The sequence below is a fragment of the Globicephala melas genome, chromosome 10, assembly GCF_963455315.2.
Source record: "Globicephala melas chromosome 10, mGloMel1.2, whole genome shotgun sequence".
Classification (NCBI taxonomy): Eukaryota; Metazoa; Chordata; class Mammalia; order Artiodactyla; family Delphinidae; genus Globicephala; species Globicephala melas.
This window is the reverse complement of record NC_083323.1, coordinates 26,368,084-26,394,050: the sequence shown is the minus strand read 5'-3', so window position 1 is coordinate 26,394,050 and position 25,967 is coordinate 26,368,084. Positions and strand designations below refer to the sequence as shown.

General features: G+C 40.2%; 1 protein-coding gene across 1 annotated transcript; it reads right to left on the bottom strand.

Annotated features, from left to right (window-relative positions):
* Positions 1 to 9,480: 9,480 nt before the first annotated feature.
* LOC115852541 (small ribosomal subunit protein eS6-like) lies at positions 9,481 to 10,167 on the bottom strand. The gene has a single exon (XM_060306364.1). The coding sequence runs from the start codon at positions 10,141 to 10,143 to the stop codon at positions 9,481 to 9,483; it is 663 nt and encodes a 220-aa protein (XP_060162347.1). The 5' UTR covers positions 10,144 to 10,167.
* Positions 10,168 to 25,967: the final 15,800 nt, after the last annotated feature.

Sequence of the window (25,967 nt, the reverse complement as noted above, 5' to 3'; positions counted from 1 at the left end):
CGTGTTTTGCCAAAGCTGCCTCCAGTCGGCTGCCTGCCTCCTAAGAAATCCCTTCAGGGGAGCCTTGCCCCTTCCTTTCACTGTCCCATATCTACCCCTCCAGTTCTGGAGAGTTCGTTCCCCAGCCCTAGGCCAGAGGCAATGTGGACGACATTGGTGATGCGGAACCCCAGCTCCCAGCTCCCCCTGACTCTCTTATACCTGTCTTCTTTCCCATCTTATTCTGTTCTTATCTCTCCAGGCACCCTCACCTGCCTCCCATCTGTAAATAGCATCAGGAGTCCATTAAGACAACTCAGAGCATTTTATTAGCTGCTTCTAGTTTCCCTTTTCCTCTCTCCTGCTAATCCCTGTTAGGGTTGGGTAAAAACTAGCAATTACAGCATTTATGTACCATCCCTGCCTGGTTGCCATATAGCACAGTAAGGATGACTATGCGCATCTGTGATAGTGCATTTTACGTGTCCATTTGATGAATCGAGGGGTACCCAGGCATCTGGTTAAAGGTTATTTCAGGGTGTGACTGCGAGGGTGTTTCTGGAAGAGATTAGCATTTGAATCAGTGGAATGAATAAAGTGGATTGCTGTCCCCAGTGTGTGTGCATTAGGCAATCCATTGAGGGCCTGAATAGAACAAAAGATGGAGGAAGGGAGGATTGCCTCCCTCTGCCTGACTTCTGAGCGGGACGTGGACCTTCTGCCCTCAGCGCTCCTGGCTCACCAGCTCTCAGCATTCCACCTGCACCACCAGTGTCCCCAGTTCTCCAGCCTGCGGATGGCAGACGGTGGTACTTCTCGGCCTCCTTCTCAGCCAGTTCCTTATAAAATATCATATATACTTGTGATATATGTATTAATCATATGATATTTTATATATGTATATACATAGACATATATTTCTTTACGTTTGTATACGTTACGTGTCATGACATTTAGTACAAGGAGTTGACTATAGGATATATGGGATATGTATCTCCCGTTGGTTCCATTTCTCTGGAGAGCCCTGACTAACACAACAGCATTAAGTGTGTTGGATTAATTTGGGCTTCAGTTGATTGGTCATGGTGCCATGTTGCCCATAGATGTTCAGTCTTTGCTGTCATTGCTCATGTAGACTGGCTGTTTTTATACAACTTTAAACAAAATGTAGGGCAAGGGTCACAGTCAGGTCGCAAAGTAGGAGCTAAGCTGCATCCCATCTCAAAAACTATGGGGTAGTAAAGACGACTGTTAGGTGTATATTAAAGTTATAACGATTAGTGGGCTTCTGGGAGACATCCTGTTGAATGATAAATGAATGAATGAATGGGTGGGAATGGGGAGCTGCAATGCTAAGATTAATACTCATTAACAAAAACAGAGTGAGTAGTGCCCTGGGTTAGTGAGGAACTCCTCCTGGGAGAGGAAAGAATCCAAGTGCCTTCATCGGCACTGGTGCCCTGGTTGATGGCTCAGGGAAGAGAGTTTTTGAATATGATACTGATGGGGCTGTGCAATGAGCCCTTAGCCTCTGAGGTTCTTGTCCCAAGTTACCCTAAAGAAGGGATATAAAAATGGAAAGAGTAGGCTCCCATCTGGAAGTCTAAAAAGCACGATAATATCTTAGGAGCACACCCTCTTCTAAATTCCAGGACTCTGGCAGGGCTAACAGTGATACAGCAGCAAAGGAAAATGACCAGATCATTTGACCTGTGGGGATGAGGTAACAGCAGAGATCAAGAGGTGCAGGGGCAGTTGGAGTATAGCAGTAGCCACAGGGGAAGGCAGGAAGCCACACAGGGAATTCTGGAAGAAGGGGAAGTGGCTTGGGGGGCTTGTAGTCTCAATTGTCTCATGGGGTTGAAGGTCAGGGTCACTCATATTATGGCTGTCACCAGTGCTTTCAGTCATTCATTCATTTATTTATTTATTTATTTATTTATTTTTTTTTTGCGGTACGCGGGCCTCTCACCGCTGTGGCCTCTCCCGTCGCGGAGCACAGACTCCGGACGCGCAGGCTCAGCGGCCATGGCTCACAGGCGCAGCCGCTCCGCGGCATGTGGGATCTTCCCGGACCGGGGCACGAACCCGCGTCCCCTGCATTGGCAGGCGGACTCTCAACCACTGCGCCACCAGGGAAGCCCCATTCATTTATTTTTAATTTAAAAAAACTTGTTTGAGTATCTTACAAGTGTCAGAAACAGTGGATGTGTTGGCCTAGGCCAGGGGTCAGTGAATTTATTCTGTGAATGGCCAGCTGGTCAACTCTGCTGCTATGGCACAAAGGCAGCCATAGACAATAAGTAAACAAAGGTTTGCCTGTTGAAAGTATTCCAGTAAAACTTTATTTATAGAAACAGGTGGTGGGCCAGATTTGGCCCATGGGTTATAGTTTGCTAACCCCTAGTTCAGAGAAACAGTGTGCTGGTTATTCTCCGGTGCCTCTCCAGATCTAATCTATAGCCCTTTCCACGTGCTCTCTATCCCAAGAGGCTGACTTCTGCAGACTCTGTCACCCAGACTTCTTGCCCTCTGGCTTCTGATTAGATTTGGCCAATGGGAGGCACTGGCAAGAGATCAGAAGTTGGGAGGGGAGAGAGGTGGAGGAATTTAGTCTCTCTACTTCCTGTCTTCCGGACTGTGCTTTGGCAATGGCTGCGTTCCTCTTCCTGTGGCCACAGCTCTGACTGGTAGTTCATACCTATGGCTACACCTCTCACCCAGGTGCAGTATCGGCTCTTCTCCTTGCCCTTCAGCCCTAAAAGTGGTACAGGTTTCCCACTATTCCCAGCCCTGAGAGCTTCTCCATCCCTTGTTGGTTTCCATACCACTGCCCACACCTCATGTGTGGGTCCCTTCATTAAACTTTCTTCAATTCTCCCTTCAAGTGTGTACTCTCTTCCCTGCTGGGCGGTGTCTGAATATGCCCTTGTTGTGGACATTCACTGTTTCCAGGTGTAACAGTGTTGGTTCCAACCTCAAATCCAGGTTGAAACGTGATCTAGGCCAATAAGCACACTGAATCACCCAAGCCATAGTAATTGGTTCTGAAATGGTCTCATAAACCAAGTTGTCCCCACTGGAGGGAATAACAGTATTTGTGGAGAAGCTACCAAGCAGTGGTGTCTATTCCACTGGATTTGAGCCTGGGAGCCTATGAATTTGGAGCTTCCAGTAGCTATTTAGTGAAACCTGAAGACAAGGCCCAACCCCAAAGATGGTAAAGTCCAGAGGTGACCTTGTTTGTGGCCCTGGAACTAAATCCACTCCTCAGTGTTTTTGTCAATGAGACAATAAAGTTCCTTATGTTTTCCTAAGCCAGTTTGGGTTGAAGTTTCTGCCATTTGTATCCTAAAGTTTAACTTAAAAAAACAAAACAAAACCTGGGACCACTTTACACAAATTTCGTTATACTCACTGAATTATCTACACAGAAAACCAGCCTTACTTCATCTTTGGATTAGATACACATTAACACGGTGTAGTGAAACATACTGGATTTCAGTAGTGCCAGCAGCTAGGGAAATGGTTTGCCATCATCCCACTTCCAAAGGGGAATAACTGGAGCCCAGCTGCATCTTTGCAGAGATTGCCTCCCGTGCCAGACAGACACACCTCCCAAGCCATAATCCCACCCACTTGGACACTTGACAATAGCAAAAAGAGAAAAATCCTCATCTGAATGAACGGGGAGATTGGTGCTATTGTTGGCAAGACAACAAGTTGAAGCCTGGTGTTTATTAACTGTTGTAAACAAATTGTGAATTGGTGCCAGGAACCAAAATAGAGACAACTGGGCATAATAAACATTAATTCTCAAAGAGATCATCTAACAACCTAAAAGATCTTTTGTGGACTCCAAGGCATTAATTATACTAGACCTTGTTCTGTTCATTAATTCATTTAAGAATTTGCTGAGTCAATGTCAGCCTGATGCAGTACAGGCACGGCAAATAGTTCTCATTTCTTGTGCCAATTGTGGTTGCGGCTGCCCAGTGGGCTGTGTTGAGAAAGATTGTGAGGCCAAATCTGGGTTCAACAAGAATGAATATTATAGTTGATTAAATGTGTCTTTGGTGGAAGTGGAAGAAAGGGGTGCCCAAGGAGTTTGTCATCTCTGTGAGTTGAAAAGGGCCTTGCCTAGAGTAAGAAGGAGTAGATTTTGGGGCAAGTCACTTCCAGTCTATGTGCCTTTATTTCTGCAAATTTGTAAAATCGGGGAATTGATCTAAATAACTTACAATGTACCTCCTTGCTTCTCTTATTCATTTATACATTCTTTTTTAACTGAAGTATAGTTGATGTACAATATTATGTTAGTGTCGGGTGTACTACATAATGATTTGATATTTGCATGCATTATGAAATCACCACAATAAGTCTAGTAACCATCTGTCACCATACAAAGTTATTACAATATTATTGACCACATTCCTTATGCTGTATATTACATCCCCATGACTTATTTATGATGTAACTGGAGAGTTGTACCTCTTAATCCCCTTCACCTGTTTCACCCATCTGCTACCCCGCTCCTTTATGGCAACCCATTTGTTCTTTGTATCTGTAAGTCTGTTTTCATTTTGGTTTGTGTGTTTGTTTTGTTTCTTAGATTCCGCACGTAAGTGAGATTATGCAATATTCGTCTTTCTCTGTCTGACTTACTTCATTTAGCACAGTGGTTGCGGCCTTTTTGGCACCAGAGACCAGTTTCGTGGAAGACAGTTTTTCCACAGATGGAGGTGGGGTGGGGTGGGGGCGATGCTTCAGGCAGTAATGCAAGCGATGGTTCAGGTGGTGATGCAAGCGATGGGGACTGATGGGGGGCAGCAGATGAAGCTTCACTCACTTGCCCGCCTCTCACCTCCTGCCGTGTGGCCTGGTTCCTAACAGGCCACAGACCGGTACCGGTCCGTGGCCCGGGGGTTGGGGACCCCTGACTTAGCATAATACCCTCTATATCCATCCATATTGTTGCAAATGGCAAGGTTTCATTATTTTTATGGCTGAGTAATATTCCATTGATTGTACCATATCTTCTTTATCCATTTTTCTATAGATGAACACTTAGGTGGTTTCCATATCTTGGCTATTGTAAATAATGCTGTAATGAACATTGGGGTGCATATATCTTTTTGAGTAAGTGTTTTTGTTTTTCTCAGGTAAATACCCAGAAGTGAAATTGCTGGATCATATGGTAGTTCTATCTTTAATTTTTTGAGGGCTCTCCATACTGTTTTCCACAGTGGCTGCACCAATTTACAATCCCCCCAACAGTGCGTGGGGCTTCCCTTTTCTCCACGTCCTCGCCAACACTGACTACTTGTTGCCTTTTTGATGATGGCCATTCTGACAGGTGTGAGGTGGCATCTCATTGCGGTTTTGATTTGCAAATCCCTCATGATTAGTGATGTTGAGCGTCTTTTCATGCATCTGTTGGCCATCTATATGTCTTCTTTGGAACATGTCTATTCAGGTCCTCTGCCAATTTTTCAATTGGGTTGTTTTTTTGATGTTGTACGAGTTCTTTGTACATTTTGGAAGCTATCCCCTTATGAGAGGTATCGTTTGCAGATATCTTCTTCCATTCAGTAGACTGTCTTTTCGTTTTGTTGATAGTTTCCTTCGCTGTGCAGAAACATATATGGTCAATTAATCTATGACAGAGGAGGCAAGAATATACAATGGGGGAAAAGACAGGCTCTTCAATAAATGGTGTTGGGAGAACTTGACAGCTACATGTGAAAGAATCAAACTGGACTACTTTCTCACACCATATACAAAAATAAACTAAAAATGGCTTAAAGGCTTAAATATAAGATCTGAAACCATAAAACTCCTAGAAGAAGGTACTTATCCATTCTTTTATTCATTGGCTTATGCTTAGCAGCTAGGGTTGATATTTGTCCTTGTGTTTGGGGTGATATTCCATTTTATGAATGCAGTTCTTTCTAATGTAGAAACCAGAAACTTACTTTCCCACCATCCTATGTAGTAAGAATGCAACCATGGAATCTAGGTCCACCAAATTCAGGCGTATCTGTTCTGAATTTGTTTGGAATCTGGTGATGGTTAGAGGTAAGCTCTGCACAGAATCCATCTGGCAAGGATGAAGACAGAGACATCAGTTTGTTGAAGCTGCAGTCTCAGAGGGTCTGGAGGTAATGTCCAGTGCTTGGCTGTGAAGGGAGCTCCAGCTGGGGGGACCCCTGATGACTTCATTGGAGCAGCTCTGCAGTACAGGTGGAGACATCTTTCCTGGCTGCAATCCATCTGTGGGCCTCCTTTAGTGACTTTAGCTGTTTAATTCTTTTTAAAATAAAATCTTTTTACTGCTGAAATGAGCCAGAGTGCGTTTCTTAGTTCTCAAAAAGCTCAACATTTATGATCAGGAGTGAATGCCTTCAAACAGACTTTTTTTCTCCTTTAAAGGTGAAAATTTTAATTCTCTTTTATGAATTATAAAGAGTATGCTTAGCTAATACTTTACAGTATATTTTGTTGTAATTATCAGTAAGATAATTGTTACAGATGGATAAATATGAATCTTATGGGGAGATGTTTCTCACTTTTATCTTCTTCATTACTCTAAGTGCACTAAAGAAAACGAAATTCCTTCAGTATTTATGGTTCACAGTTTTAAATTGTGAAAAGGATCCCTCTTCTAATTATTGTTAGTATGATTATCAGAGTTTGCAGGAGCGCTTGGTTAGGTTTCTATACTTCAATTATTTTCTTTAATTTTCTTTCTTTTTTTTTTCTGACTACATGTTAGATCTCTTTCTTTTACTTTAACCTTTGCTTTCCACTGCTTTTTTTTTTTACATCTTTATTGGAGTATAATTGCTTTACGATGGTGTGTTAGTTTCTGCTGTATAACAAAGTGAATCAGCTGTACATATACATATATCCCCATATCTCCTCCCTCTTGCATCTCCCTCCCACCCTCCCTATCCCACCTCTCTAGGTGATCACAAAGCACTGAGCTGATCTCTCTGTGCTATGCGGCAGCTTCCCACTAGCTATCTATTTTACATTTGGTAGTGTATATATGTCCATGCCACTCTCTCATTTTGTCACAGCTTACCCTTCCCCCTCCCCATATCCTCAAGTCCATCCTCTAGTAGGTCTGTGTCTTTATTCCCGTCTTACCCCTAGGTTCTTCATGACTTTTTCTTTTTTCTTAGATTCCATATATATGTGTTAGCATACAGTATTTGTCTTTCTCTTTCTGACTTACTTCACTCTGTATGACAGACTCTAGGTCCATCCACCTCACTACAAACAACTCAATTTAGTTTCATTTTATGGCTGAGTAATATTCCATTGTATATATGTGCCACATCTTCTTTATCCATTCATCTGATGATGGACACCTAGGTTGCTTCCATCTCCTGGCTATTGTAAATAGAGCTACGATGAACATTTTGGTACATGACTCTTTTTGAATTATGGTTTTCTCAGGGTATATGCGCAGTAGTGGGATTGCTGGGTCATATGGTAGTTCTATTTTTAGTTTTTTAAGGAACCTCCATACTGTTCTCTATAATGGCTGTACCAATTCACATTCCCACCAGCAGTTCAAGAGTGTTCCCTTTTCTCCACACCCTCTCCAGCATTTATTGTTTGTAGATTTTTTGATGATGGCCATTCTGACTGGTGTGAGATGATATTGTAGTTTTGATTTGCATTTCTCTAATGATTAATGATGTTGAGCATTCTTTCATGTGTGTGTTGGCAGTCTGTATATCTTCTCTGGAGAAATGTCTATTTTAGGTCTTCTGCCCATTTTTGGATTGGGTTGTTTGTTTCTTTGTTATTGAGCTGCATGAGCTGCTTGTAAATTTTGGAGGTGAATCCTTTGTCAGTTGTTTCATTTGCAAATATTTTCTCCCATTCTGAGGGTTGTCTTTTGGTCTTGTTTATGGTTTCCTTTGCTGTGCAAAAGCTTTTAAGTTTCATTAGGTCCCATTTGTTTATTTTTGTTTTTATTTCCATTTCTCTAGGAGGTGGGTCAAAAAGGATCTTGCTGTGATTTATGTCATAGAGTGTCCTGCCTATGTTTTCCTCTAAGAGTTTGATAGTTTCTGGCCTTATATTTAGATCTTTAATCCATTTTGAGTTTATTTTTGTGTATGGTGTTAGGGAATGTTCTAATCTCATACTTTACATGTACCTGTCCAGTTTTCCCAGCACCACTTATTGAAGAGGCTGTCCTTTCTCCACTGTACATTCCTGCCTCCTTTATCAAACATAAGGTGACCATATGTGTGTGGGTTTATCTCTGGGCTTTCTGTCCTGTTCCATTGATCTATATTTCTTTGTTTGTGCCAACACCATACTGTCTTGATTACTGTAGCTTTGTAGTATAGTCTGAAGTCAGGGAGCCTGATTCCTCCAGTTCCGTTTTTTTTTTTCTCAAGATTGCTTTGACTCTTTGGGGTCATTTTTGTTTCCATACAAATTGTGAAATTTTTTGTTCTAGTTCTGTGAAAAATGCCATTGGTAGTTTGATAGGGATTGCATTGAATCTGTAGATTGCTTTGGGTAGTAGAGTCATTTTCACAATGTTGATTCTTCCAATCCAAGAACATGGTATATCTCTCCATCTATTTGTATCATCTTTAATTTCTTTCATCAGTGTCTTATAATTTTCTGCATGCAGGTCTTTTGTCTCCTTAGGTAGGTTTAATCCTAGATATTTTATTCTTTTTGTTGCAGTGGTAAATGGGAGTGTTTTCTTGATTTCACTTTTAGATTTTTCATCATTAATGTATATGAATGCCTGAGATTTCTGTGCCTTAATTTTGTATCCTGCTACTTCACCAAATTCATTGATTAGCTCTAGTAGTTTTCTGGTAGCATCTTTAGGATTCTCTATGTATAGTATCATGTCATCTGCTAACAGCGACAGCTTTACTTCTTTTTTTTGAGAAGGATAGGTTTGAGAAGGATAGGTGTTAGCTTTTCTCTACCTCCATTTTCTTTAATTTTCTAATGATTAGAAGTAAATATCTCATGAGGGGGAATTGCCACAGCAAAGAAACTCACTTGACTATTTATCTTTATGAGAGTTTCTTTAGAAAATTTGAAACACACTCCCCAAACTCTATGGGCAAGAAAGACCACATTGTTTCATTTTCTTTAATCAATTGAAATTTCACTTCAACTTCCAGCCTACAATACTGTTGAAAAACAGGTGTTTAGTAGTCATGTGTCAAAGTAAGCTTAAGGTACTCTCTACCTCCTTCATATTATCCATCAACAAACCATCCTCCCATTTGAAATAGATAATATTTTCTTGACTTTTTATGCTAAAGTGGTATTCACATGCAAATTGAAACTTTTTCTAGAACCTGATTGTTGCTCTTTTTGTGTGTGTGTGTGATGTCTGATCTTATTTATTGTTACTCTTAGAATATCTCATTTTTGACTGGACTCAGAAGGAGAAGCTCTCAGAGAGGACAGCCTCTGTCTCTTGGCATTCTGTTCCTGGCCTTTCTATTTGGCCTTCTTCATTCTCTTGGCCAAAAGGTTAGCATATTCTGACGCCTCTTCCTTATTTTTCTTAGTACGCTGTTTCTTCAAAGCAATATGCCAAAGTTTGTGTTGCAGAACACGTGGAGTAACAAGACGCTGAATCTGGGGTGCTTTGGTCCTAGGTTTCTTACCTTCTTTGTTTAGGGGCTTTCTCAAAACACACTGGTAGACATCATTTTCTTTAGAGAGATTGAAAAGTTTGTGGATTCTGCTAGCTTTTTTGGGCCCCAGGCGACGAGGCACAGTAGTATCAGTGAGTGCAGGAATATCTTTCTCCCCTTTTTTTACAGTGACCAAATTGAGAATGCTCAGATTGGCATCCACAATGCAACACCATACAGATTTGTGCTTTCTTTCTCCAGTCCTTGGTCTGTAACAGGAATGCCCCCTACTCAGTAGCAGGCGGACTTGGCCATGGGTCAGGACACCCTGCTTCATGGGGAAACCCTGTTTGTCATTCCCACCACTGATTCGGACCACATAACCCTTCCGTTCTTCACCCAGAACATCAGCAGCAACTTCTGTGGCCATACGCTTCTCATAAAAGGTACGAAGTTTTCGTTCATCGTCCACTTCAATGAGTTTCTGGCAGCCAGTGGCCAGGAAAGAGATGTTCAGCTTCATTCTGAAGCGGCCGACTGCCACCAAGGCGCCACGAAAAAGAGACCCCCTGATTGTTGCTCTTATGGGAACAACGTAAGGGAATTTTGGATCCTAAACATTAGAGGCTTCTTCCTCCTCTTGTCCTCCTAGCCCTTCCTCCCCTAGGGACTTAGATTCCTAGGGTCCTACAGCAGAGCAAAAACTTAATGGATACAGCTTCCAGTTCCAGCTATGATAGAAAACAGGTATCAGATTGATTTCAGAAAAATAAGTATCAGATTGGTTTCCCACATCTTTAGGATCTCCTATGCATAGTATCATGTCATCTAGTATCATAGTATCATAGTAACTAGTAACTAGTATCATAGTGTCATGTCATCTGCAAACAGTAGCAGTTTTATTTCTTTTCCAATTTGTATTCCTTTTATTTCTTTTTCTTCTGTGATTGTCGGGCTAGGACTTACAAAACTATGTTGAATAACAGTGGTGAGAGTGGGCAGCTTTGTCTTGTTCCTGATCTTAGAGGAAATGGTTCCAGTTTTTCACCATTGAGAATGGTGTTGGCTGTGGGTTTGTCATATATGGCCTTTATTATGTTGAGGTAGGTTCCCTCTATGCCTACTTTCTGGAGAGTTTTTATCATAAATCGGTGTTGAATTTTGTTGGAAGCTTTTTCTGCATCTATTAAGATGATCATATGGTTTTTATCCTTCAATTTGATAATATGGTGTATTACATTGATTGGTTTGCGTATATTGACGAATCCTTGCATTCTTGGGATAAACCCCACTTGATCATTGTGTATGATTCTTTTAATGTGCTATTGGATTCTGTTTGCTACTATTTTGTTGAGGAGCTTTGCCTCTATGTTCATCAGTGATATTGGCCTGTAGTTTTCTCTCTTTGTGACATCTTTGTCTGGTTTTGGTATCAGGGTGATGGTGGCCTCGTAGAATGAGTTTGGGAGTGTTCCTCCGTCTGCTATATTTTGGAAGAGTTTGAGAAGGATAGGTGTTCACTCTTCTCTAAATGTTTGATAGAATTCGCCTGTGAAGCCATCTGGTCCTGGGCTTTTGTTTGTTGGAAGATTTTTAATCACAGTTTCAGTTTCATTACTTGTGATTGGTCTGTTCATATTTTATATTTCTTCCTGGGCTTCCCTGGTGGTGCAGTGGTTGAGAGTCTGCCTGCCAATGCAGGGGACACGGGTTCGTGCTGCAGTCCGGGAAGATCCCACATGCCGCTGAGCGGCTGGGCCCATGAGCCATGGCTGCTGAGCCTGCACGTTGGGAGCCTGTGCTCCACAATGGGAGAGGCCACAACAGTGAGAGGCCCATGTACAGCAAAAAAAAAAAAATATATATATATATATATATATATATATATTTCTGGTTCAGTCTCAGAAGGTTGTGCTTTTCTAAGAATTTGTCCATTTCTTCCAGACTGTCCATTTTATTTGCATATAGTTGCTTGTAGTAATCTCTCATGATCTTTTGTATTTCTGCACTCAGTTGTTACTTCTTTTTCATTTCTAATTCTGTTGATTTGAGTCGTCTCCCTTTTTTTCTTGATGAGTCTGGCTAATGGTTTATCAATTTTGTTTATCTTCTCAGAGAACCAGCTTTTGGTTTTACTGATCTTTGCTATCGTTTCCTTCATTTCTTTTTCATTTATTTCTGATCTGATCTTTATGATTTCTTTCCTTCTGCTAACTTTGAGGGGTTTTTTTCTTCTTTTTCTCTAATTGCTTTAGGTGTAAGGTTAGGTTGTTTATTTGAGATTTTTCTTATTTCTTGAAGTAGGGTTGTATTGCTATAAACTTCCCTCTTAGAACTGCTTTTGCTGCATCCCATAGGTTTTGGGTTATCGTGTTTTCATTGTCACTTGTTTCTAGGTATTTTCTGATTTCTTCAGTGATCTCTTGGTTATTTAGTAGTGCATTGTTTAGCTTCCATGTGTTTGGTTTTTCACAGTTCTCTTTCCTCTAATTGATATCTAGTCTCATAGTGTGTGGTCAGAAAAGATACTTGATACAATTTCAGTTTTCTTAAATTTACCAAGGCTTGATTTGTGACCCAGGATATGGTCTATCCTGGAGAATATTCCATGAACACTTGAGAAGAAAGTTTATTCTGGTTTTTTTGGATGGAATGTCCTATAAATATCAGTGAAGTCCATCTTGTTTAATGTGTCATCTAAAGCTTGTGTTTCCTTATTTATTTTCATTTTGGATGATCTGTCCATTGGTGAAAGTGGGGTGCTAAAGTCCCTTTGTTGTGTTACTGTTGATTTCCCCTTTTATGGTTGTTAGCATTTGCCTTATGTATTGAGGTGCTTCTAGGTTGGGTGCATATATATTTACAATTGTTATATCTTCTTCTTGGATTGATCCGTTGATCATTATGTAGTTCCTTCTTTGTCTCTTGTAATAGTCTTTATTTTATAGTCTATTTTGTCTGATATGAGAATTGCTACTCCAGCTTTCTTTTGATTTCCATTTGCATGGAATACCTTTTTCCATCCCCTCACTTTCAGTCTGTATGTGTCCCGAGATCTGAAGTGGGTCTCTTGTAGACAGCATATATATGGGTCTTGTTTTTGTATCCATTCAGCCAGTCTGTGTCTTTTGGCTGGAGCATTTAATCCATTTACATTTAAGGTAATTATCGATATGTATTTTCCTATTACCATTTTCTTAATTGTTTTCGATTTGTTTTGGTTGTTTTTTAATTTGCATTCAATTTATTAAAATTACAATTTAAATTAGCTCTTAAACCTTCAAAGAGAAATTCTATTTAATAAATGCACATATAAATCTAATATTTTTGTTAAAAAACATGCAGTTCTTCCTTGTTCTTTGATCAATGCTCAGTTGAGTTGTGAGTTTCACAGATTAATTTCCCCTATACATTTGGCACCATTTATAAACCTGATTAATTCAATTTCCTTAGACATTTTAAATTACAATTACAAATTTTAACACATCGAAATCCCTCAAGCATTTCAAACACTTAACAAGAAAGATTTACAAATCTAATAAGCAACAACTTCTTAACCACTTCTTTAACCACTGCTTATAAACATAAGAAGTCTAAATTTCTAGAGTATTAAAGTATCAAATATTTAACTAAATATTGTATACAAACAACTTATCTTAGTTATCAGTTTAAAATCACAGGTACAAAATGTGCATCCCTCAATTATTTCATCTTGAAATCAAAATTCTAACACCCAATAAATAATCCTGGAAAACCCAAATTAAAGCCTATAAGTTTAATGTCAATCACATTTTCTTTTTTTTTCACACACACACTGTATTTTATTTGTACAAGAGATAACTAAACTGACACCAAGCATTGTAAATGGATGACCACAACAAAACCAACAATGATTGCAATTACCAAACACGAAACACACTCATACTATGTCATAATATTGACATTCAGTCCAGTAATCCTCCACTGAAACAGCTCCTTTACTTTGCAGTGAAAATTGATTGGTATATTTTTTGCCTCTTAGTTCTTGTGGGATTTTTTTTTTATTGAAACAGAAAGTCACAAAAATTATAATCATCCTCATCAGTTCAGTCAGTCTCATGTAATTAATTTTTTTCATCTTGATCTTTTGTTAGCACTTTTATGAATTCATCAGTTTTCCGTTAGAGTTCTGAAAATGCTTATTCATTCAGTTCAGCAGTATAGTCAGTAACCAGAAACTTGTACTTGTCAGAGACTTTTCCGTGAATTACTTGAGGATGAAACCCTTCTATAGGAACATATTTGCAAAAGTATCAGAGTACACCCAGAACTGTCTGTAAATGATAAAAGACTTAAAAATGACCCTGGTTAAAGATTTGATGAAAGTTCATAATAATGCAATTGACAAGGAAATTTAGTTATTTCTGAGATACGCATTTTAAAGTAGTAACTAGAATTATGACTTACAACATTATACTAGAACATAAGATTTTTAGAAATTTCATGTAATGTCTGAAACATTTATATTAACATATTTCCATACAAATAACCCAAAGAAACTTTAGTATTAGTTGGTTTTTTTCTTTTGTTTTTTTTTTATATGGCAGGCTCTTATTAGTCATCAGTTTTATACACATCAGTGTATACATGTCAATCCCAATCGCCCAATTCAGCACACCAGCATCCCCACCCCACTGCAGTTTTCCCCCCTTGGTGTCCATACGTTTGTCCTCTACATCTGTGTCTCAACATCTGCCCTGCAAATCGGTTCATCTGTACCATTTTTCTAGGTTCCACATACATACGTTAATATACGATATTTGTTTTTCTCCTTCTGACTTACTTCGCTCTGTATGACAGTCTCTGGATCCATCCATGTCTCAACAAATGACTCAATTTCGTTCCTTTTTATGGCTGAGTAATATTCCATTGTATATATGTACCACAACTTCTTTATTCATTCATCTGTCGATGGGCATTTAGGTTGCTTCCATGACCTGGCTATTGTAAATAGTGGTGCAATGAACACTGGGGTGCATGTGTCTTTTTGAATTATGGTTTTCTCTGGGTATATGCCCAGTAGTGGGATTGCTGGATCATATGGTAATTCTATTTGTAGTTTTTTAAAGGAACCTCCATAGTGTTCTCCATAGTGGCTGTATCAATTTCATTCCCACCAACAGTGCAGGAGGGTTCCCTTTTCAACGCACCGTCTCCAGCATTTGTTGTTTGTAGATTTTCTGATGATGCCCGTTCTAACCGGTGTGGGATGATACCTCACTGTAGTTCTGATTTGCATTTCTCTAATAATTAGTGATGTTGAGCTGCTACTCGTGTGCTTCTTGGCCATCTGTGTGTCTTCTTTGGAGAAATGTCTATTTAGGTCTTCTGTCCATTTTTGGATTAGGTTGTTTGTTTCTTTAATATTGAGCTTCATGAGCTGTTTATATATTTGGGAGATTAATCCTTTGTCCGTTGATTCATTTGCAAATATTTTCTCCCATTCTGAGGGTTGTCTTTTTGTCTTGTTTATGGTTTCCTTTGCTGTGCAAAAGCTTTTAAGTTTCATTAGGTCCCATTTGTTTATTTTTGTTTTTATTTCCATTTCTCTAGGAGGTGGGTCATAAAGGATCTTGCTGTGATTTGTTTTAAAGGGTGTTCTTCCTATGTTTTCCTCTAAGAGTTTTATAGCGTCTGGTCTTACATTTAGATCGCGAACCCATTTTGAGTTTATTTCTATGCATGGTGTTAGGGAGTGTTCTAATTTCATGCTTTTACATGTAGCTGTCCAGTTTTCCCAGCACCACTTATTGAAGAGACTGTCTTTTCTCTATTGTATATCCTTGCCTCCTGTGTCATAGATTAGTTGACCATAGGTGCATGGGTTTATCTCTGGGCTTTCTATCTTGTTCCATTGATCTATGTTTCTGTGTTTGTGCCAGTACAATATTGTCTTGATTACTGTAGCTTTGTAATATAGTCTGAAGTCAAGGAGTCTGATTCCTCCTGCTCTGTTTTTTTCCCTCAAGACTGCTTTGGCTATTCGGGGTCTTTTGTGTCTCCATACAAATTTTAATATGGTTTGTTCTAGTTCCATAAAAAATGCCATTGGTAGGTTGATAGGGATTGCATTGAATCTGTAGATTGAATTGGGTAGTATAGTCATTTCCACAATATTGATTCTTCCAATCTAAGAACGTGGTATATCTTCCCATCTGTTGGTATCATCTTTAATTTCTTTCATCAGTGTCTTATAGTTTTCTGCATACAGGTCCTTTGTCTCCTTAGGTAGGTTTATTCCTAGGTATTTTATTCTTTTTGTTGCAGTGGTAAATGGGAGTGTTTCCTTAATTTCTCTTTCAGATTTTTCATCATTAGTGTATAGGAATGCAAGAGATTTCTGCATTAATTTTGTATCCTGCTACTTTACCAAATCCATTGATTAGCTCTAGTAGTTTTCTGGTGGCATTTTTAGGATTCTCTGTATATAGTATCATGTCATCTGCAAACAGTGACAGTTTTACTTCTTCTTTTCCAATTTGTATTCCTTTTTATTTCTTTTTCTTCTCTCATTGCTGTGGCTAGGACTTCCAAAACTATGTTGAATAATAGTGATGAGAGTGATCATCCTTGTCTCATTCCTGATCTTAGAGAAAATGCTTTTAGTTTTTCACCTTTGAGAATGATGTTTGCTGTGCGTTTGTCGTATATGGCCTTTATTATGTTGAGGTAGTTTCCCTCTGTGCCCGCTTTCTGGAGAGTTTTTATCATAAATGGGTGTTGAATTTTGTCAAAAGCTTTTTCTGCATCTATTGAGATGATCATATGGTTTTTATTCTTCAATTTGTTAATATGTTGTATCACATTGATTGATTTGCATATATTGAAGAATCCTTGCATCCCTGGGATAAATCCCACTTGATCGTGGTATATGATCCTTTTAATGTGTTGTTGGATTCTGTTTGCTAGTATTTTGTTGAGGATTTTTACATCTATATTCATCAGTGATATTGGTTTGTAATTTTCATTTTTTGTAGTATCTTTGTCTGGTTTTGGTATCAGGGTGATGGTGGCCTCATAGAATGAGTTTGGGAGTGTTCCTTCCTCTGCAATTTTTTGGAAGAGTTTGAGAGGGATGGGTGTTAGCTCTTCTCTAAATGTTTGATACAATTCACCTGTGAAGCCATCTGGTCCTGGACTTTTGTTTGTTGGGAGATTTTTTAACACAGTTTCAGTTTCATTACTTGCGATTGGTCTGTTCATGTTTTCTGTTTCTTCCTGGTTCAGTCTTGGAAGTTTATACCTTTCTAAGTATTTGTCCATTTCTTCCAGGTTGTCCATTTTATTGGCATAGAGTTGCTTGTAGTAGTCTCTTAGGCTGCTTTGTATTTCTGTGGTGTCTGTTGTAACTTCTCCTTTTTCATTTCTAATTTTATTGATATGAGTCCTCTCCCTCTTTTTCTTGATGAGTCTGGCTAATGGTTTATCAATTTTGTTTATCTTCTCAAAGAACCAGCTTTTAGTTTTATTGATCTTTGCTATTGTTTTCTTTGTTTCTATTTCATTTATTTCTGCTCTGATCTTTATGATTTCTTTCCTACTGCTAACTTTGGGTTTTGTTTGTTCTTCTTTCTCTAGTTCCTTTAGGTGTAAGGTTAGATTGTTTACTTGAGATTTTTTTTCTTTCTTGTATAGCTATAATCTTCCCCCTTAGAACTGCTTTTGTTGCAACCCATAGGCTTTGGATCATTGTGTTTTCATTGTCATTTGTCTCTAGGTATTTCTTGATTTCCTCTTTGATTTCTTCAGTGATCTCCTGGTTATTTAGTAACGTATTGTTTAGCCTCCATGTGTTTGTGTTTTTTTCATTTTTTTCCCTGTAATTGATTTCTAATCTCATAACGTTGTGGTCAGAAAAGATGCTTGATATGATTTCAATTTTCTTAAATTTACTGAGGCTTGATTTGTGACCCAAGATGTGATCTATCCTGTAGAATGTTCTATGCACACTTGAGAAGAAAGTGTAATCTGCTGTTTTTGGATGGAATGTCCTATAAATATCAGTTAAATCTATCTGGTCTATTGTTTCATTTAAAGCTTCTGTTTCCTTATTTATTTTCATTTTGGATGCTCTGTCCATTGGTGTAAGTGAGGTGTTCAAGTCCCCCACTATTATTGTGTTACTGTCCATTTCCTCTTTTATAGCTGTTAGCTGTTGCCTTATGTATTGAGGTGCTCCTATGTTGGGTGCATATATATTAATAATTGTTATATCTTCTTCTTGAATTGATCCCTTGATCATTAGGTAGTGTCCTTCCTTGTCTCTTGTAACATTCTTTATTTTAAAGTCTATTTTATCTGATATGAGTATAGCTACTCCAGCTTTCTTTTGATTTCCATTTGTATCGAATATCTTTTTCCATCCCCTCACTTTCAGTCTGTATGTGTCCCTAGGTCTTAATTGGGTCTCTTGTAGACAGCATATATATGGGTCTTGTTTTTGTATCCATTCCGCAAGCCTGTGTCTTTTGGTTGGAGCGTTTAATCCATTCACGTTTAAGGTAATTATTGATATGTATGTTCCTATGACCATTTTCTTAATTGTTTTGGGTTTGTTTTCATAGGTGTTCGTTTGCTCTTGTGTTTCCCACTTAGAGAAGTTCCTTTAGCATTTGTTGTAGAGCTGGTTTGGTGGTGCTGAATTCTCTTAGCTTTTGCTTGTCTGTATAGCTTTTGATTTCTCCATCAAATCTGAATGAGATCCTTGCCAGGTAGAGTGATCTTGGTTATAGGTTCTTCCCTTTCATCACTTTAAGTATATCATGCCACTCTATTCTGGCTTGTAGAGTTTGTGCTGAGAAATCAGCTGTTAATCTTATGGGAGTTCTCTTGTATGTTATTTGTCATTTTTCTCTTGCTGCTTTCAATAATTTGTCCTTAATTTTTGCCAATTTGATTACTATGTGTCTCGGCGTGTTTCTCCTTGGGTTTATCCTGTATGAGACTCTCTGCACTTCCTGGACTTGGGTGGCTATTTCCTTTCCCATGTTAGGGAAGTTTTCGACTATAATCTCTTCAAATGTTTTCTCGGGTCCTTTCTCTCTCTCTTCTCCTTCTGGGACCCCTATAATGTGAATGTTGTTGCATTTAATGTTTTCCCAGAGGTCTCTTAGGCTGTCTTCATTTCTTTTCATTCTTTTTTCTTTAGTCTGTTCCACAGCAGTGAATTCTACCATTCTGTCTTCCAGGTCACTTATCTGTTCTTCTGCCTCAGTTATTCTGCTATTGATTCCTTCTAGTGTAGTTTTCATTTCAGTTATTGTATTGTTCATCTCTGTTTGTTTGTTCTTTAATTCTTCTAGGTCTTTGTTAAACGTTTCTTGCATCTTCTCGATCTTTGTCTCCATTCTTTTTCCGAGGTCCTGGATCATCTTCACTATCATTATTCTGAATTCTTTTTCTGGAAGGTTGCCTCTCTCCACCTCACTTAGTTGTTTTTCTGGGGTTTTATCTTGTTCCTTCATCTGATATCTAGCCCGCTGCCTTTTCATCTTGTCTATCTTTCTGTGAATGTGGTTTTTGTTCCACAGGCTGCAGGATTGTAGTTCTTCTTGCTTCTACTGTCTGCCTTCTGGTGGATGAGGTTATCTAAGAGGCTTGATGGGAGGGACTGGTGGTGGGAAGACCTGACTGTTGCTCTGGTGGGCAGAGCTCAGTAAAACTTTAAACCACTTGACTGTTGATGTGTGGGGCTGTGTTCCCTCCCTGTTGGTTGTTTGGCCTGAGGCAACCCAACACTGGAACCTACCTGGGCCCTTTGGTGGGGCCAATGACAGACTCTGGGAAGTCTCACGCCAAGAAGCACTTCCCAGAAGCTCCGCTGCCAGTGCCCTCATCCCCACAGTGAAACAGAGCCACCACCCGCCTCTGCAGGAGACCCTCCAACACTAGCAGGTAGGCCTGGTTCCATCTCCCCTGGGGTCACTGCTCCTTCCCCCGGGTCCCGATGCACAGACTACTTTGTGTGTGCCCTCCAAGAGTGGAGTCTGTCTTTCCCCCAGTCCTTTTGAAGTCCTGCAATCAATTCCCACTAGGCTTCAAAGTCTGATTCTCTAGGAATTCCTCCTCTCCTTGCCGGATCCCCAGTTTGGGGACCCTGAAGTGGGGCTCAGAACCTTCACTCCAGTGGGTGGACTTCTGTGGTATAAGTGTTCGCCAGTCTGTGAGTCACCCACCCACCAGTTATGGGATTTGATTTTATTGTGATTGCGCCCCTCCTACCGTCTCATTGTGGCTTCTCCTTTGTCTTTGGATTTGGGGTATCTTTTTTGGTGAGTTCCAGTGTCTTCCTGTTGGTGATTGTCCAGCAGCTAGTTGTGATTCTGGTGTTCTCACAAGAGGGAGTGAGAGCACGTCCTTCTACTCCACCATCTTGGTTCATCTCTTGGGTGTGTTTTTGTAGGTCTTTTCCTTCTCTTGTGTTTCCTGCCTAGAAAAGTTCCTTTAGCATTTGTTGTAAAGCTGATTTGGTGGTGCTGATTTCTCTTAACTTTTTCTTGTCTCTAACGGTTTTAATTTCTCCATCAGATCTGAATGAGATCCTTGCTGAGTAGAGTAATCTTGGTTGTAGGTCTTTCCCTTTCATCACTTTAAATATGTCCTGCCACTCCCTTCTGGCTTGCACAGTTTCTGCTGAACGATCAGCTGTTAACCTTATGGGGATTCCCTTGTATGTTATTTGTTGCTTTTTCCTTGCTGCTTTTAATATTTCTTCTTTGTATTTAATTTTTCATAGTTTGATTCGTATGTGTCTTGGTGTGTTTCTCCTTGGATTTATCTTGTATGGGACTCTCTGTGCTTCCTGGACTTGATTGACTATTTCCTTTCCCATGTTAGGGAAGTTTTCAACTATAATCTCTTCACATATTTTCTCAGACCCTTTTTTTTTCTGTTCTTCTTCTGGGATCCCTGTAATTTGAATGTTGGTGCATTTAATGTTGTCCCAGAGGTCTCTGAGACTGTCGTTAATTCTTTTCATTTTTTCTTTATTCTGCTCTGCGGTAGTTATTTCCACTATTTTATCTTCCAGGTCACTTATTCGTTTTTCTGCCTCAGTTATTCTGCTATTGATTCCTTCTAGAGAACTTTTAATTCATTTATTGTGCTGTTCATCACTGTTTGTTTGCTCTTTAGTTCTTCTAGGTCCTTGTTAAATGTTTCTTGTATTTTCTCCATTCTCTTTCCAATATTTTGGATCATCTTTACTATTATTAGTCTGAATTCTATTTCAGGTCGACTGCCTATATCCTCTTCATTTGTTTGGTCTGGTGCGTTTTTACCTTGCTCCTTCATCTGCTGCATATTTCTCTGTCTTCTCATTTTGTTTAACTTACTGTGTTTGGTTTCTCCTTTTGCAGGCTCTAGGTTAGTAGTTCCCGTTGTTTTTGGTATCTGCCCCCAGTGAGTGAGGTTGGTTCAGTGGCCTGTGTAGGCTTCCTTGTGGAGGGGTCTGGTGCCTGTGTTCTGGTGAGTGAGGCTGGATCTTGTCTTTCTGGTGGGCAGGGCCACCACATCTGGTGGTGTATTTTGGCTGTCTGTGAACTTAGTGTGATTTTAGGCAGCCTGTCTGCTATTGGGTGGGGTTGTGTTCCTGTCTTGCTAGTTGTTTGGCATGGGACATCCAGCACTGGAGTTTGCTGGCGTTGGGTGGAGTTGGGTCTTAACGTTGAGACGGAGATCTCTGGGAGAGCTCTCGCCAATTGATATTACGTGGGGCCACAAGGTCTTTGGTGGTTCAGTGTCCTGAATTCGGCTCTCCCACCTCAGAGTCTCAGGCCTGACACCAGGCTGGAGCACCAAGGTCCTGTCAGCCACATGGCTCAGAAGAACAAAGAGAAAAAAAGAAAGGAAAAATAAATAAAAATTTTAAAATAATAAATACAAAAAAAATTTTAATATTAAAATAAAAAAATGAATAATAATAAAAAAGAAGAGTGCAACCAAACCAATAAACAAATCCACTAATGATAACAAACACTAAACACTAAACTATGATAAACATAAAAATCAGAAACAAATCAGTCGCAAACTGCAAACCCCACATCTAAAGTTGCTCCCAAAGTCCACCACCTCAATTTTGGGTTGATTTGTTGTCTATTCAGGTATTCCACAGATGCAGGGTACATCAAGTTGGTTGTGTGGATTTAATCCTATGCTTCTGAGGCTGCACGGAGAAACTTCCCTTTCTCTTCTGTGTTCACACAGCTCCTGGGATTCAGCTTTGGTTTTAGCCCCACTTCTGCGTTTAGGTCGCCCTCAGGCATCTGTTCCCTGCCCAGACAGGAGGGGGTTAAAGCAGCGGCTTATTAGGGTGCTCTTGCTCGTTTAGGCCAGAGGGAGGGAGGGATACGGTGGTTATAATTGCAATGCGGGGTGAGCCTGCAGCGGCAGAGGCCTGCACAGCGTTGCAACAGCCTGGGGCACACCATGTGTTCTCCCAGGGAAGTTGTCCCTGGATCATGGGACCCTGGCAGTGGCAGGCTGCACAGGCTACTGGGGTGGGAGGGATGAGCGGTGGATAGTGAGGTCCTAGCTGATAGCCGTCTCTGAAGCTCATGTAGGTGGTGCTCTGAATCCCCTCTCCTCGTGCACCCCGAAACATGGTCTCTTGCCTCTTAGGCAGGTCCAGACCTTTTCTCGGACTCCCTCCTGGCTAGCTGTGCCACACTAGCCCCCTTCAGGCTGTTTTCATGCAGCCAACCCCAGTCCTCTCCCTGGGATCTGACCTCCGAAACCCGAGCCTCAGCTCCCAGCCCCCACCCGCCCTGACAGGTGAGCAGATAAGACTCTCTGTCTGGATCGGTTGGCACCGATCCTCTGTGCGGGAATCTCTCCACCTTGCCCTATTGCTGCACTCTCCTCCATGGCTCTGAAGCTTCCCCCTGCCCACCCCCGTTCTCTGCCAGTGAAGGGGCTTCCTAGTGTGTGCAAAGTTTTCCTCCTTCACAGCTCCCTCCTAGAGGTGCAGGTCTCATCCCTATTCTTTTGTGTCTGTTCTTTTCTTTTTTCTTTTGCCCTTCCCAGGTATGTGGGGAGTTTCCTGCCTTTTGGGAAGTCTGAGATCTTCTGCCAGTGTTCAGTAGGTGTTCTGTAGGAGTTGTTCCACATGTAGATGTATTTTTGATGTATTTGAGGGGAGGAAGGTGATCTTCATGCCTTACTCCTCTGCCATGTTGAAGGTCCCCTTCTGGGGTCTTCATTAATATTACCAAGGACCCTCCCCTTGGGATTCATGGCCTTCCTAGCATAAGAGAGATAAGATGGATACAGCCTGGCTAGAGAATCTTAGAGGACTTCATTGAGTCCATAATGGTGACATTGTTCCATGTGACTTGCAAGTACACGTGATTTATGACTTAGACCATAGAGGCTATGTCATAGTAGGCCATGTGACATCACAAACTCAAGTTAAAGGTATAAACTCTCAAAACAGTTTTTACAGGTTAAGCCTCTTTGCCTCACTTAGATGTCTTCTCATACTTGTCTCCTCAACTTGGCCTCCTTATCATCATCTTAATCACTTACACGCCATAGTAAGCGGTGAGGCCATTGTGAGTGGTGATGGTCTCAGCACAGATGAAAACATGACCTCTGCCCCAATTTGGAGATGTCTGTTAATGTTGGGCAGGTCTCACCTGGTGATCTTATTGTCCGAAGGTTTCTCAGCCTCTTGGTACATACAATATCAGTTTGTAGCATTGGAAAAACCCCAGATGGATCACAAGGCTCCAGATATCTCAGCTGCAAGGACATTATTTAGAACCTCCTGAGTCTTATTCAATATTAAGCCAACTCCAAAGTTTTCATAAACCTTAAACATTCTAGCTCTTTCTGTGTAATCATACTATGGTCACAATTGGAGACTGACTATACAACATCTTATCAGAAAGGGAATTTGGGTTCTAAACAGTGGTGAAAGCACCCTCCAAGGGAGCCAAGGGAAGGCATACCCACGCCAAGTTGCGTTTTTTACCTACCTCAGCCCTTTTAGCTCGTTCTATTTCCATTTGAGGAGTTCCACTTGTAAAGTATCCACAGTAGTTACTTTCTTTTGGTCTTTTTTGTGGATGACATAGTAGATGTTCCCTCTCCCAGGAATTTGAACAGTGGAATTGGGTTATGATTCCCCACCCACCCCACCCACCCCCGTTCTAGTCAATGACCTCTGCTGATGATTGCTAGGCTATTGGCTCAGTTTCTATGGTTTAGTCTTCGGGGTTTTGCTAGAGATATCCTGGCAGTCAGCATCTTCCTATTTTCTGGAGGGAGTTGAGTTTGCTCACTCTCCCCCCACCCCCGATTTGGGTTGATCTATTCTCAGCTTTAATTGCTGCGTTCATGAAATCTTGCCATGATCATTTCTGTAACCTTTGCAGTATTCAGAGATATTTGACCACAGCAGCCGCCAAGGTTCTGGCTCATGCTTTAGTCATTCCTTGACTGGACCATTCTAAGACTCCTGGCTGCCCTTCCCATTCATTTGTCAAAATGCTATGGCCCATTTCAAGAATTTTTTTTTTTCAGTTTCTCTGTAAGTTTCATGTTAATTTGTCCTTTGGTCAGTTTCATTGCTTATCTTTATCTGAAGATTATTTTAACTTCCTACTTGTTGGACAATTGCTATCTCAGGACTGTCACATTGATGTAGTAATCAAATTTTGGCTTGGTGTTCTGGTATATTTCTCATAAATTCTTCTGTTCTATTTCCCCTTCCCTCAGTGACCTTCTCAGCTGATGTCATATTTGAGCCGGTTACCCCAAGAAATGGGAGAAGTTGGATATGATGACACTAAGCAGGCATCCCTAGGCCATGTTGAATTATAGAATGATAGAACCTTAAAGTTGGGACGGTATCTAAAGTTTGGTTAGTTCAACTTGCCTCCCAAAGGTAAGAGTTTATTCTACGGCAGCCATAATCCCCTCTTCTGCTTGAATCCTTTCAAGCAGGGTGAACTCATTAGTTTGCTAAGTAAATTGCTCCCTTATTTCCAGTTAACTGATAACGGGAATTTTTCTTTTTCTTTCATCAAAGAAGGTAAGCATTCCTTGATGTGTGGCCACACCACTCAGCCTCTGCCTCCATGGTCATATTGCCTCCTCCTCTTCTTTCTTCTGTGTCTCTTATAAAGACACATGTCACTGGATAGGTCATAGGGCCCACAGGATAATCCAGGACAATCTCCTCATCCAATATCCTTAAATTAATCATATCTTCAAAATCCTTTTTCCAAATAAGGTCACATCATAGGTTTGGGGAATTAGGACATGGACATACCATTTTTTTGGAGGGGGACAGTATTCAACCCACTAGAATGGTGAGTAGTCTTGAGCGTTACAAAGTTCACAACTCAGTTGATTTTTATCTTTAGGATGAACTTGATTTTATGTGTAACCTTTTTCTTTTAGTGATCAAGTGTTTTATATAAACCCAGAACTCAGTGAAGAGATTTCACTTCCACCGTAGCACTTTGTGACTTAAGCAAGTGGCCAAATGTAGGTCCACGCTATCATATCAGGAAAGCAAAAAGAGTAATTCTATTACAACCCAAAAAAAAAAACAAAAACAAAAACCAAGAAAACCCTCTCCTCTTTTTTACTCTTTTTCCCCGTAGGATTTGTGGCTCATCAAGTGTAAATCCTTTTGCTAAGGTTGCTCATTCAGACTATGTTGGTGTTTTTGGAGTTCTCCTTATTAAAAAAGAAGTCAGACTTTCTACTTTATTTAAAATGGAAATTCTCCACCTAACATTGGGTTGACTGAGGTCTTCTGGGAAATTCTCCTGTGCAGCCTCTTTACCTGAAACACAAAGTCTTTATAAAAGATACTCTGTGATTAAAGAAAAATCATCATAATTCCAAAGGACTTGGCCTATAATTAGTTGTATTTTTAAGTGATTTGCTTTACTGTTTTTTGGAAGAATTAAATGTAATTTGTATCTCTGGGGTGAAAAGATCAACTTCTTCATGTATATATTTGTCTTTTGCTAGTGTTTGGTAATCGTTAATGAGGCACATTTTTCTTGTTCACACAAGTCCCTCTTCTTGGTGTGAAAATATACTGACATTTGCTGCCCCTTCTATATCATGTGTAAGTGATGCAGGAAGGGAAAAAGGGAGACTTAGTAATTTGTTGTCATGGAAATGAGTTAGTACAAAGCTGGTGGTTTGAACTATGACTCGAGATGCTTAGGAGGGGGAGGAGAAAGGATGACAACATCTATATCATCATGAAGCCAAAATCCTTAGAGAAATGCTGGCAGGTTTTTGTCCCCCCTCTCTCTCTCTGTTCCCCTCATGTGAATATTCAGC

Excerpts from the sequence above, each read along its gene's own strand:
- LOC115852541 (XM_060306364.1), bottom strand. The coding sequence starts at position 10,143 with ATGAAGCTGAACATCTCTTTCCTGGCCACTGGCTGCCAGAAACTCATT.